General features: G+C 42.4%; 1 protein-coding gene across 1 annotated transcript in view; it reads left to right on the top strand.

The window, feature by feature from the left end:
• The window catches only part of fndc7rs1 (fibronectin type III domain containing 7, related sequence 1), a 157,518-nt gene that overhangs the window by 29,522 nt on the left and 113,358 nt on the right, over positions 1–14,638 (top strand). Inside the window, exons 6-9 of the mRNA XM_073062451.1 lie at positions 894–1,154; positions 2,821–3,084; positions 8,954–9,214; positions 9,853–10,113. Of these exons, the coding sequence (XP_072918552.1) occupies positions 894–1,154; positions 2,821–3,084; positions 8,954–9,214; positions 9,853–10,113 (1,047 nt within the window). The remainder of the gene's footprint in view (positions 1–893; positions 1,155–2,820; positions 3,085–8,953; positions 9,215–9,852; positions 10,114–14,638) is intronic.

Genomic DNA, 14,638 nt, shown 5'->3' with positions numbered 1-14,638 from the left:
AGGAAGGGTTAGGCAACATTGCCTTGCAGAAGGCTACCTAGAATTGGGAGGAAGAAGCAATTTTCAATTGGCTGCTCTTCACCTGGGTGGGATGGACTGGCTGACTGCTCAACACCAGGGGTGGAGGTGAGGGGGGGGGGGTGGGTAATACAAGTAAGTCAAAACTGCCCACGCATGCACTCTCCTGTAGATCTCAAGATGGAGTCAGAAGTACAGCCTCAAATAGCAACACTGGTATCTTTTGAAATAGAAACAGGAAGTTGGAAATGTTTAGCAGGTTAGGCAGCCTCCCTCAAGCAGAAACAGAGTTAATTTTTAAGGTTGAGGACCTTCATTTGTAACTTCTGGATTACTGATAGTTTTTGGTTGGTGACTGCTCCTGCAAATCCAGCCACAATACGGACAGGGGTCAAAGTTCCTCAGTCTGACTGTCAGCGTAAATGAAGGGAGTGTGGAGGGTGCTGCGTTTGAAAAGGGAAGGTGGCCAAGCCTGCATGGAAGAGAAACGGGGAGTACAACCAAAGGATCGTTTTTTCTGAGTGCCGGTGCCTGCTTGTTGGGCTAGATGACGACCCAGATTTGAGCATAAATATAGGGTACAGTTCGTTCTCCTTGTTTGTTTTCATTTGACCTATAGTAGATGCTAATTAGTGAGGGATTGACTATTGCAGAAACCATCGGAAATCTGCCAGCATTACTGCCCTGTAAGGGTGCATCTGTCAGACAGCACCAGAGTTTCATCCATATAACACTGTCGATTGGCACACTGGTAACTTGAAATTTGGATTTTTAACCCAAAGTTTATATGAATACCAAATGTTTTTCCTTTGTTTTCTGCTATTAAATTTTCAAGTCGGAGAGAAGTTGATGTTGGGTATATTTTGTCTCAACAGCGATAAGTCCAGTGCAAGACGTGAAAGCAATTTACAGCTGCCTTGCCGACTCAGCTGTGCTCTCATGGAAAGTCAGCCCCGGTGCCACGGACTATCGAGCTGTTGCCAGAAACGGTGGTGGTGTAGTTCTGATCTGCACCTCCTCGGCTGCTACTTGCCGAATTACCGGATTGGGCTGCAGCGAAAGTTACTCAGTAACGGTTGTGGCTCAGACCAACGAGTGTAACTCCAATGAAAGTCCACCCATAATATTTGAAACGCGTACGTTTACGTTCATAGAGAGTACTGGATTATTATACTGCGTGCTTGTGAGGGAGATTAATTTTGAAGTGATGTTTTTGAGATCTGGGTGTTTGCTGGGTAGGCCCACAGTTATTGTTTATTGCTAACTGTCTGTGAGGTGAGTTATTCACCAGAATTTGCTATAGTGGAGTTGTACATGTAGCCAGAAAGGAAAAGGAAGTATGTATGAGGTATAGAAAACTGAAATTCGACAGGGCCTTAAGAAATAGAAAGAAAGCATGAAAGGACACACACAGGGAATTAGGAGCACCAAGAGGTACCAAGAAGGAAAGTGAGAGGCATTCATTACATACGTGAAAGGCAGGAAGGTAGCCGGGGAGAGTAGGACCATTCCAGGATGAAGGAGGGAATTTATGCCTGAAGCCCGAGGAAGTGGATGAGATACTGATCGTGTACTTGGCATCAATGTTCAACAACGAGAGGGGCGTCAGGGAAAGTGAGATCAGCATGGGGTATGCCAGTGATGGAGGGCATGTTGAGATGAAGAAGGAGATGGTGTTGGGTCTGTTGAAGAACATTGAGTCCCCAGGGCCTAATGGGACGTATGCTAGGTTACTGAGAGAGATTGCTGGATCCTTGCCAGAGATCTTTGTATCCTACCTAGCTACAAGTAGTAGGTATAGTGGTTTAATAGCAGGATGAATTGGTTCAAAAGGGGAATTCTAGAACTTACAGTTTGGGCAATCAAGGAGTGATAATGAATAGGATGATGTGAGCTATGTTTGAGCAGCTGAATTTTTGAGCAGATGTAGTTTTGGGTACCGCACCATTGTTTCAATTGATAACAGAGGTTGATGCCAGCGCAGAGTCTGTGGTAAAAAGTGTGAAACAAATTTCACTTTGCAGGATGATCTTGGTGATACAGGCAGATGTTAGCGAAGGGAAGAAAGTGAGTCCTGACGAAGGGTCTCAGCCCGAAACGTCGACAGCGCTTCTCACTATAGATGCTGCCTGGCCTGCTGTGTCCCACCAGCATTTTGTGTGTGTTGTTGTTTGAATTTCCAGCATCTGCAGATTTCCTCGTGTTTACAAGTAGTAGGTGCTTGGATTGCTTTGCCAGGGGTACTTGGCGGTAGCTGACATGATAGTGGCTCTTAAAAGGCATTTAAACAGGCATATAACATGCAGGGAATTGAGCGATATGAATCATGTACAGGCAGAGGGGATTTGTTTCATTCGGCATCGTGGTTGACACAGACACTGTAGACGAAGAGGCCTGTTGAATGCTCCAAGTCATCAAGGCAAATGAGGATAACTGAAGAAAGGTAGTTATAAGAGTAAATAGAGAACTTTATAAAATGGACATTTGATGTACTGAATATGATTAAGTTATTTATGAATAAGTATTAGATAAGTCATGGACTTTACAAACATTAACATCTTCACTTGAGCTGTAATAGAAACAGTTGTAACTCGAGGCACTAGAAAGAGTCAAAAGCCAGAGCAAACACTTAGAGTGAATTTAGTTGTACTTACTTCAATGCAGAAGACTTGACATAGTAATAATTTAAACAAATATTGCTGTGATATGTTAATCACCAATATTATATGACAGGTAACGAGAAGTTTAAAGCATGTGCTCATTACACTCTATAAACTAATAGTCTTCTTTCATTACCTGTAGAGCCCTGCACTCCTCAGAATTTCCAAGTAGATCGTGATTGCCATAGTAACACCGTGTGGACTTCCTGGAGAGCCAGGAGAGGAGCTTTCGTGTACAGGGTAACTGCCCTGGCATCCGATGGGACAACAGAAAAATGCCACACCAGAGGAACTTCCTGTGTCTTTACCTTTTTCAAATGTGGATTGAAGTATGAACTGAAAATTGAGGCAATATCAAGGGACCAATGCAAGAGTAATGCAAGTGACCCCACTGCAATACGCACAGGTGTGTTCTTAAGCCCTGTTATTCCACTCTAGGTCAGGTTATCATATTCAGATATTAACCAGAATCTATTTTTTCCCCTTGGAAATCAATAGTCAGTCGTGTTGACCTTATTGCTTTGTACTTGTTATTGGGCTGCCCATCTGCAGCCCAATAACAAGTACTTCTGTTCAGATAGCTTTTAACAAATGTGGTGCAATGATTTACATACAATAGGTAGCAAAATAGCATCAGCTTGAGACATGGGCATATTTGAATCTAACTCCTTGTTTGGTACCTCATGAGATTAGGTGGAACATCAATTTTACTCCGTTGACATCAGATGAGTGGAAGCTCATGACATTTAGATTTAGAGATTTGCGGCATGGTAATAGGCCGTTTCAGCCCATTTACACCCATGTGACCAATAATGGCCATGTGACCAATTACACCCACATGACCAATTAACCTACTAACCTGTACATCTTTGGTCTGTGGAAGGAAACTGGAGCACCTGAGGGAAGCCCTCACAATCATGGGGAGAACATACAGACTCCTTACAGGCAGCAACAGGAATTGAATTCCAGTCACTGATGCTGTAATAGCTTTATGCTAAGCACTGTGTTACCATGCCACTTCACAGAAGCATATAAAACTCGTGTTCCACTCTATCTCACTTGTTTCCTGAATGGCTGAGATGGGTTATAATTTCTCCCATAATCTATAGAACAATTGTAATCAATCAGTTACTCTAATTATATTCAACTGTATTGATATACGTACCATAGGTTACCAAGAACAAACTATATTCTGGAAGAATATTACTAGAACTTTATTTAACAGCTAACAGCAACCACGTTTTTAACCATACAAGTTTCTTGATCATTCCGTCATTTCTGCGCATGCTCAGAACTCCGTCCAATCACGTTCTTACACGTGACACGTGATGTCATCACATCTTCCTTTCCTTAAAAAGAAAACAATTAGCAACATTAATCAAAACAAATGTATAATTTAACATGTCTCTGTCAGTCTCTCTGGGGGTTTACAAACACAAGTAGACCTTCTAAGTGGTTCACACATTTCTTGTGTGTCATTGTTATTTTCATGTTTCATCTGGTCTGCATCAGTTAATGGAAACTCTGAAGTTGGCTCTTTCTTGAGGTCTTTGTGAAGAAATCACAATTCACTTGTTAACGGTGTAATCTCTTTTTTATGCTGAGACTTCTTCATTTCAAAGTTCTCAATTCCTTCACTTGCACTTTCACTTCTTCAATTGGGTCCTGATTCTTGTCACTCTTTGGCTTCAGATCAGTATTGTACTGTACTGACAAGTTTGGTTTTGGCGTCAATGCTTTGTCAGATGCTGGTAACAAAGGGATGGGTCTGGGAGCTTTCTTTATGACTTACTTTACTTTTGCCGTGTTAGAATCAAATTCTGTTCTCTTTCTCTCTTTCATCAAGTCACTGTATTCTGACTGTGTCACTGTCCAGGACAAGACTCTTTTCACCAAATTCAGTCTCTCACAGGCAGATAGATCCAGTATTGACTGTACATTCCTTGGCACTACCACAAATGAAAGCGTGTGCTCAATATTTTTGTGTGATACTTTTGCCACACATGTTCCTTTAACTGGAATGTCTGCACCTGAATACCCAGCCACTTTTATGTTTGTCTGATGTAACTTTGGTCTTGGCTTTAATGCATTAAACTCAGATTCTGCAAGAACATTTACTTGTGCTCCAGTATCCAATTTAAACAGAATATTGTTTTGGTTCACTTGCAATGGCATTCTTACTTTGTTTATTTTCACAAAGCACATCAATATAAAACTCTGCACGTTCATTTTCAAGCACTGCATTTACATGTTTTATTTCCTTTCTACTGCTGCAACAGCGTGAAAAAATGATTACTCTTACCGCAGTGATTGCACCATTTTCCATACGCTGGACACTTTTTAGGTCGGTGCTGCTGCCCATAGTAATCACAAAGTTTTTTCTTTCAGATGACGTCTTGCTCCCTGTTGGTTTTGTTGCCATTTTATTATTTTCTCTAACTGTTTGCACTTTTCCACAGCGCCTACGCAGCTCTCAATAAAAAGCTCTTTAACCTGTGACATCACGGTCTCCAAAGCATTGCAGAGAATCAAAGCTTTTTCCAAATTTACGTCTGGTTCTCTTAAGAGTCTTTCTCTCAGAGCATCATCCAGAATGCAGCAAATAATTCTGTCTTTAATGAGAGAGTCCATCAGCTCTGCAAACTCACATGTTTTACTGTGGTTTCTCAATTCCGTAACAAATTGATCAATCGTCGAACCACCTTTCTGCTTGCTTGTAAAGAATTTGTACCGTTCATACGTCACATTGCGCTTCCGTATACAAAAGGCTTCAAACTTGTCGATTATCGCTTTTAGATTCAAATTATCTCCATTCCCAAAAGTAAAATGAAAGTAAAGTAAAAGTAAAACACCTCAATTGTGTCATCACCAATCACATGGAGTAGGATCGCAGCTCTCGTTTTTTCCGTTTTATTTTCTGCTCCAATCACCGATAAATAAATTTCAAAACGTTGTTTGAATTTTTTCCAGTTCTCAGCTACGTTCTGAGTCAGTTGAAGTGTTTTCGGAGGTTGCAAAGCTTCCATTTTTAAAGCTGTTAGCAAACACTAAAAAAGTTTGCGCTCTTTTTTTTTGATTATCTTTGCTTCTCCCGTGTTTAGTGAACGTATTTTTCCTCCAGACCGACTTCTGACACCATGTTGTGTTCTTTATACGTGCCATGAGTTACTGAGAGCAACCCATATTCTAGAAGAATATAACTAGAACTTTATTTAACAGGAAACAGCAACCACATTTTTAACCATACAAGTTTCTCAATCATTCTGTCATTTCTGCGCATGCTCAGAACTCCGTCCAGTCACGTTCTTACACATGACACATCATGTCACCACAGAAAACATACAGACTCCTTACAGGCAGCGACAGGAATTGAATCCCAGTCACTGATGCTGTAATAGCTTTATGCTAAGCACTGTGTTACCATGCCACTTCACAGAAGTATATAAAACTCGTGTTCCACTCTATCTCACTTGTTTCCTGATGGCTGAGATGGGTTATAATTTCTCCCGTAATCCGTAGAACAATTCTAATCAATCAATTACTCTGATTATATTCAACTGTATTGATATTCAGTGATTAAACTTGGTAGTGGCTCTTTATGCTGCTGTGTTGTAGAATAGTGAAAAGCTTTTTGCATATAAGGTAGATGAGCAAATCAGAATCAGGTATATTATCACTGGCATGTGTCATGAAATTTGTTAACTTAGCAGCAGCAGTTCAATATTATCAGTCTACATGATAAAATAGAAAAAAATCTGAATTACAGTAAGTATATACACATGTGTATTAAATAGTTAAGTAAGTAGTGTAAAAACAGAAATTTAAAAAGTAGTCAGGTAGTGTTCAGGGGTTCAATTGTTCATTCAGAAATTGGATGCAGATGAGTGAAGTTGTTCCTGAATCGCTGAGTGTGTGCCTTCAGGCTTCTGTACCTCCTTCCTGATAGTAACAATGAGAAGAGGGCGTGTCCTGGGTATGGGGGTCTTTAATGACGGACACTGCCTTTTTAAGGCATTGTTCCTTGAGGATGTCTTGGATACTACAGAATCTGGTGCCCATGATGGAGCTGACTAATTTTACAACTCTCTGCAGTTTACCTCAATCCTGAACAGTAGCCCTTTTCCACATACCAGACAGTGATGCAGCCAGTCAGAGTGCTCTCCAAGCTACACCTATAGAAATTTGTGGATGTTTTAGGTAACATACCAAGTCTCCTCAAATTCCTATTGAAATATAGTTGCTATCTTGCCTTCTTTATAGCTGCATCGATGTTTAGGGACCAAGTTTGGTCCTCAGAGATATTACCACCTCGGAACTTGAAATTGCTCACTCTCTCCACTTCTGATCCCTCTGTGAGGACTGGGTGTGTTCTCACGTTTTACTCTTTCTGAAGTCCACAATCAGCTCTTTGTTGTTTGTGCTGATTCTTTATAATATCAGTATTAATATTTCTACCTTAATTTGGACCATATGTCTCTTGTCTAGTCCTCTTGACTCAGAATCACCAAAGAAGTCCTATCATTTACCTCATTTAGATGTGGAGGACTCCACTTCTTGGAATCCAGCAAAAACAGGGCCCAGTGATGTGCACTGAGGAGACCCCAGTGTTCCTCCACAAGCTGTTGCTTTGATTCAGTCAGCAGGATTTGCAGCTGCTGTGTTGTGATGTGCTGACCAGTGGACGGATGCAAAGCAGTGAACCACTACACCGGAGTACAAGAAATCTGGCTATCGCTGCAGCAGCAAAACTTGAACTGTGGCTAAAATTAGTATCTATTAAGCATTCAGAACAACTACCATCAGAGATGACAACATTGGATAACACTCTGTACTTGAGTGTTCCCTTGGGATTGAGGCTGACCTGCTTCCTTCCTCACTAGTTTTAGAACACAGAACAGAACAGTACAGCAATGTAAGGCCCTTCAGCCCATGACATTGTGCTGACCCATATAAACCTATTTCACAATCAGTCTAACCATTCCCTTCTACATAGACCATAACCCTTAATTTTTCTTAAAATCCATGTCTCTTAAATATCCTATTGTGACAGACTCTGCCACCCAGCCCCAGCAGTACATTTTGTTATCAATGTTAAAAAAACAGCAAAGTCTGGCAGCACCCGTAAACTTTCCTCCACTCATATTGAAAGTTTGACACTTACCTTTCACTTGGGCCTTTTCATCTGCTCTGTTTTAGATTCAATATTCTAATTAATGCTGAATAAATGCATAATTTTGGTACATCTTAAACTTCCTATATGCAACTGTATGTACCTGCTTATGAAATCCATGATAATATATGCATTTTAAAGTTCAGGCTCTTGTGAGTGGTTTCAGCAAAAGGACTGTGCTCCTAAGTAACCTATACAAACCCCTGCAAATGTGCTGAAAGGAATTTCTCTTCTACTGTCAACTTTGCCTGGCTACTTTTTTAAAGTTATTTATTCATTTACAGGATGTGGGTACTGTCAGCTAAGCCAGTATTTATTGCCCATCCCTAGTTGCCCTTGAGAAGGTGGTGATGAGCTGCCTTCTTGAACCGCTGCAGTCCCTGAGGTGTAGGTACACCCACAGTGCTGTTAGGGAGAGAATTCCATGATTTTGACCCAGCGACAATGAAGGAACGGCAAAACGTTTCCGAGTCAGGATGGTGAGTGACTTGGAGGGGGATTTCCAAGTGGTGGTGTTCCCAGGTATCTGCTGTTCTTGTCCTTCCAGATGGTAGTGGTCATGGGTCTGGAAGGTGCTGCCTTAGGTACATTGATGTGTTGTTGCAGTGCATCTTGTAGATAGTACACACTGCTGCAACCGTTTGTCGATAGTGCAGGGATTGGATGCTTGTGGAGGGGGTACCAATCAGGTGGGCTGCCTTGTACTGGATGGTGTAAAGCTTCTTGAGTGTTGATGAAGCTGTACTCAAGCAGGTGAGTGGCAAGTATTCCATTACACTCCTGACCTGAGCCTTGTAGATGGTGGACAGGCGTTGGGGAGTCAGGAGGTGAGTTACACGCCACAGAATTCCTAGCCTTTGACCTGCTCTGGGAGCCACGGTGTTTATATGGCCAGACCAGTTCAGTTTCCTGTCAATGGTAACCCCCAGGATGCTGATAGTAGGGGATTCAGGTAGTTAATTCAGGTAGACTGTGAAAGCAAACACAGTGTAACTAATTGTGCAGGACAAGAGGGAGGATGTTGAGAAGGAACTTAGGAAAAAGTGTGAGACGATGAGGTTTTCATTCCATCGGAATGGTCTCACCAGCTTCATTTTCTTTGCAGCCCCTTGTATACCAGAAGATGTGAAAGCCTCCAGTGACTGCTCTTCTGACATTTTAACCATTTCATGGGAACTGGCACTGGGGGCCCAGACATACGAGGTGGAAGTAGTGGGAACGAATGGAAGCAAGTACAACTGTAGCTCTTCCACGACCAGCTGTGCCATCTCCAAGCCACCGTGTGGCATAGGGTTCATTGTATTTGTCATTGCTTATGATAATGAATGTGACAGCGGCAGATCTTACTACGCCATTGGAGAAACAGGTAGGATGGACCACCATGTGTACATCTGCTTCGCTTTAATTCCGAGTTTCCTTCAATGTGCGCTTGAGAAAAGCTTTCTCATCTTTGCTTTATATGGAGGGCTTTTTATTGTTAAATAGTGATCCCGAGTTTTGGGTTCACTGACAAGAGTAAACTTCCTTTTCACATCCGTCCTGTCAAGAAGACCGTCAAGGATTAGGTGACAGTTAGCAATAGTAACAGCAGTAATGAACCTAGCTGTAAGTCTGACATTAGTTTTATAGTAATACTAGGAATTAAGGGAGATTTTATAAATGTGTGTTGAAGACATTTAATCGACTGAAATAAATTGTTTGAAATGTGGCAAAATCTAAATTATAACTCAAAAGTGTTTCTGACAACACATCTTACGAATGGGGTAAGTTTTGCTGGTGTATTATAACCTATCGTGAGGCTAGGATTCTGTTTATTAATAAGAGAAATGATGAGTGTAAAATATTTTTATGGCTATATTTAGAAGAGAGAGCTTTATATGATTATTTTTAGTAGAGACGGTGGTAATCATTGACTAGATAGTGGTGAAATACAGCAGGGAAACTTGCACTGCGTTGAACAATTCAACAGGCCACACTTTCCTAAATAATTATCCTTTTCTCCAGCACCCTGCACCCCAGCAAATGTTCATACACAGTTGGACTGCGACACAAATACAGTGAATGTCATATGGGATAAGTATGATGGGGCAATTAACTACATGGTCTCGGCCAACGGAAGTGATGGGACTCAAATGATGTGTGCCTCGTTGCACACAAACTGCTGGCTTCCAGACCTGAAGTGTGGCCAGGTGTACACATCAACTGTCATTGCTTCAAATTACCTGTGCAACAGTTCACAAAGTTCTCCAGTTCGTTTTGTGACAGGTAAGCTGAAGATTTAGCCAAGCATTAATCATAACTACAGAGGTTTTTTATGTTGTAAATTTGATTAAACAAATAATGACTGTGGAATCTAAATGCAAAATGTGGCCTGGTATATAAATTGCCTGTAGTAGTCGCAAATAAATGCAAACCCTGCCGACACTGTAGCAAACTGTCAAGAGGTCATCGAGATCGTTGGAGAATGGGATCTTGGGAACTGGCCATGATGCCTAGTTCTCATTTGTGGACCACTCTGAGCTGGGGTGGCCATGCTGGTGAGGCCTTAAGGTTAACTGTACTCACAGGTTTATGAAACGTGAGTGCAGCTGGGGGGTATAGCGCTGGGCACAAGTGCTGGATCAAGCCCGTCTGCTGTATTTACTTGCTATAATGATTGTAATGGAGAATGAACGTTGTTCAGTTCAGTTTCAGTTTATTGTCATTTAGAAACCACAAATGCAATGCAGTTAAAAAATGAGACAACGTTCCTCCAGAATGATATCACAAAAACACACGACAAAACAGACTACACTAGAAAATCCACATAACGTTTGGTAATCCCCAAAGCCAGAGTCCGGAGAGGCTGCTGTGTATTAATATCGCACTACCATCTTAGTGCGGTCCCTGGAAAGGAGCTCCAAATCCACCAGACAAAACAAGACTACCCAGACACACACCAAGTCAGGAGACCAACTCTACCACCCAACAAACCAAAACTAAAGCTACAAGACCTACACAAAACCACATAGTTACATATAGTTATAGTTAACATATAGTTACAACAGTGCAGACAGTACCATAATTGATAAAAAAAAAACAGACCATGGGCACAGTAAAAATAGTCCAAAGGTGTTAAAAGACTATAAGTTTGAAAGAAACCACCACACAGTTTCCACAAGTCCTCAGAGTCCCGATAGTTTATTTGTTATTGTCATTTGTGTTTGTTATTACTGATAAATGGCCTTCTGACTGAATATATCTGAATATGGCATCCACTGCAGCACCTTGGGACATATTACCCTGTTAATGGTGTTATGTGAAAGGAAGTTTGGGATTCAGAATTACTTATCACATGTGCATTGAAACATTTGGTGAAATGTGTGGTTTGTGTTACCTAAGAATGTGCCGGGGGCAGCCCGCAATTGACGCCACACATTCCATAGAACCATAGAACACTACGGCACAGTACAGGCCCTTCAGTCCTCTGTGTTGTACTGACCCATATAATCCTTAAAAAATGTACTAAACCCACACTACCCCATAACCCTCCATTTTCTTTTCATCCATGTGCCTGTTCAAGAGGCTCTTAAATATCCCTAATGTTTTAGCCTCCACCACCATCCCTGGCAAGTCATTCCAGGCACTCACAACCCTCTGTGTAAAAAACTTACCCCTGATGTCTCCCCTAAACTTCCCTCCCTTAATTTTGTACATATGCCCTCTGGTGTTTGCTATTGATACCCTGGGAAACAGGTACTGACTATCCACCCTATCTATGCCTCTCATAATCTTGTAGACCTCTATCAAGTCCCGTCTCATTCTTCTATGCTCCAAAGAGAAAAGTCCCAGCTCTGCTAACCTTGCTTCATATGAGTTGTTCTCCAATCCAGGCAACATCCTGGTAAATCTCCTCTGCACCCTCTCCATAGCTTCCACATCCTTCCTATAATGTGGTGACCAGAACTGAACACAATACTCTAAGTGCGCTGTCACCAGAGATTTGTAGAGTTGCAACATGACCTCTCTACTCTTGAACTCAATCCCCCTGTTAATGAAGCCTAGCATCCCATAGGCCTTCTTAACTACCCTATCAACCTGTGCAGCGACCTTGAGGGATGTATGGATTAGAACCCCAAGGTCCCTTTGTTCATCCACACTCTTAAGTAACTGACCATTAATCCTGTACTCAGTCTTCTGGTTTGTCCTTCCAAAATGCATGACCTCACATTTGTCCGGATTGAACTCCATCTGCCATTTTTCTGCCCAACTCTGCAGCCTGTCTATATCCTCTTGTAACCTTCAACCACCTATACCTCCATCCACAACTCCTCCAATCTTCGTGTCATCCGCAAACTTACTCACCCATCCTTCCACCTCTACATCCAGGTCATTTATAAAAATCACAAATAGCAGGGGTCCCAGGACAGATCCCTGCGGCACTCCACTAGTTACTGACCTCCAGGCAGAATACTTTCCTTCCACATCTACCCTCTGCTTTCTTCCTTTAAGCCAATTTTTTATCCAAACAGCCAAGGTTCCACTTATCCCATGCCTCATGACTTTCTGGATGAGTCTCTCATGAGGGACCTTGTCAAATGCTTTGCTAAAGTCCATGTAGACCACATCCACTGCCCTAACCTCATCAATTTCTTTTGTTACCTCTTCAAAAAACTCAATCAGACTTGTGAGACACGATCTTCCCTTCACAAAGCCATGTTGATTATCCATGAGTAGACTGTACTTCTCCAAATGCTCATGGATCCTATCCTTAAGAATCCTTTCCAGTAGTTTGCATACCACTGATGTAAGACTCACGGTCTATAGTTCCCAGGTTTCTCCCTATTGCCTTTTTTAAACAAGGGAACTATATTTGCCATTCTCTAGTCCTCTGGCACTTCCCCTGCAGCCAAAGAGGATTCAAAGATCATGGCTAATGCTCCTGCGATCTCTTCTTTCAATTCCCACAACAACCTGGGGTGTATCATATCCGGCCCTGGGGATTTATCAATCTTAATGCTTTTAAGAAGATCCAGCCCTTCTTCTTCCCTAATCTCCACGTTGTCCAGCACACAGGCCCGCTCTACTTTGACCTCATCCTGATCAAGATCCTTTTCACTTGTGAATACTGAAGCAAAGTATTCATTTAGGACCTCCCCAACCTCCTCTGCCTCCAGGCACATGTTGCCCTCTTTATCCTTTAGTGGTCCCACCTTTGTTCTTGTCATCCTCCTATTCTTCACATATGCATATGGGGTTCTCCTTAATCCTACATGCCAAGCCCTTCTCATGCCCCCTTCGAGCTCTCCTAAATCCTTTCTTTAGCTCCTTCCTGGCTACCCTAAATTTCTCATAAGCCCCTCTACTTCTTGCTTCTTATATCTAACATATGCTTCCTTTTTCCTCTTGACAAGTTGCCTCACATGTTTCGTCAGCCACGGTTCCCTTTTCCTACCATTTTTTCCTTGCCTCAGTGGGACAAACTTATCCTGATCCCAGCTCAGGTGGTCATAAACTTCTCCCACATTACTTTTGTGCTTTCCCCTTTGAACATCTGTTTCCAATTTACTCTCACTAGTTCCTGCCTCATCCCTTCAAAGATAGCCCTTCCCCAGTTAAGCACTTTACCATTTTGTCTGATTTTATCCCTTTCCATAGCTATGCTGAAGCTAAGGGAGCTGTGGTCACTCTCACCAAAATGCTCCCCCACCAAGAGGTCTGTCACCTGACCAGGTTCATTACCCAGAACTAGATCCAGTATGGCCTCTCCTCTCGTTGGCTGGTCCACATACTATGTCAGGAATCCTTCTTGAACACACCTGACAAATTCAGCCCCATCTACCCCACTTTCACTCAGGAGGTGCAAGTCAATATGAGGGAAGTTGAAATCACCCATAACTACTACCCTGTATTTCCTGCTCCATTCCAAAATCTGCCACTTATCTGCTCCTCGGTGTCCCAAGGGCTATTTGGGGGCCTATAGACTACTCCCAGCACAGTGATTGATCCCTTCCTATTTCTGACTTCCACCCAGACTGACTCCATGGACACTCCTTCTGCAGTGTCCTCCCTTTCTATAGCCGTTTCTATAGCCCTTTCTATCCCTGACCAGCAATGCCACTCCCCACCCTTTTCTAACCCCCATCCTATTCCTTTTAAAACACCTGAACCCCAGGACCTGCATCATCCAATCCTGCCCTTCCTCCAACCAAGTTTCAGTAACGGCCACAACATCATAGTTCCACGTACTAATTCATGCTCTAAGTTCATCCTCCTTGTTTCTAATACTCCTAGCATTGAAATAGACACATTTCAACCTCTTTAACTGGCTACAATTATGTCCTGTCCCCTGCCTGTCCTTCCTCATCAACTCAGAACTCTTAGCATCATGCCCTTGTCCTTCTACCTTAATCCCTGCACTCACATTCTGATTCCCACTCCCCTGCCAAACTAGTTTAAACCCTCCCCAACAGCACTATCAAACCTGCCCGCCAGGATATTGGTCCCCCTGGGATTCAAGTGCAACACATCCTTTTTGTACAGGTCGCACCCACTCCAAAAGAGGTCCCAATGATCCAGAAATCTGAATCCCTGCCCCCTGCTCTAATCCCTCAGCCACACATTTATCCTCCACCTCATTCTATTCCTATTCTCACTGTCGCATGGCACAGGTAGTAATCCCGAGATTACTACTTTTGCTGTCCTGCTTTTCAACTTCCTTCCTAACTCCCTGTACTCTTCTTTCAAGACCTCTTCCCTTTTCTTACCTATGTCATTGGTACCAATATGTACCACGACCTCTGGCTGTTCT

This window comes from Hemitrygon akajei, chromosome 12, assembly GCF_048418815.1.
Source record: "Hemitrygon akajei chromosome 12, sHemAka1.3, whole genome shotgun sequence".
NCBI classification, from domain to species: Eukaryota; Metazoa; Chordata; class Chondrichthyes; order Myliobatiformes; family Dasyatidae; genus Hemitrygon; species Hemitrygon akajei.
Note: the sequence above shows the minus strand (reverse complement) of the source record. Positions and strands in the feature narration are given on the sequence as shown.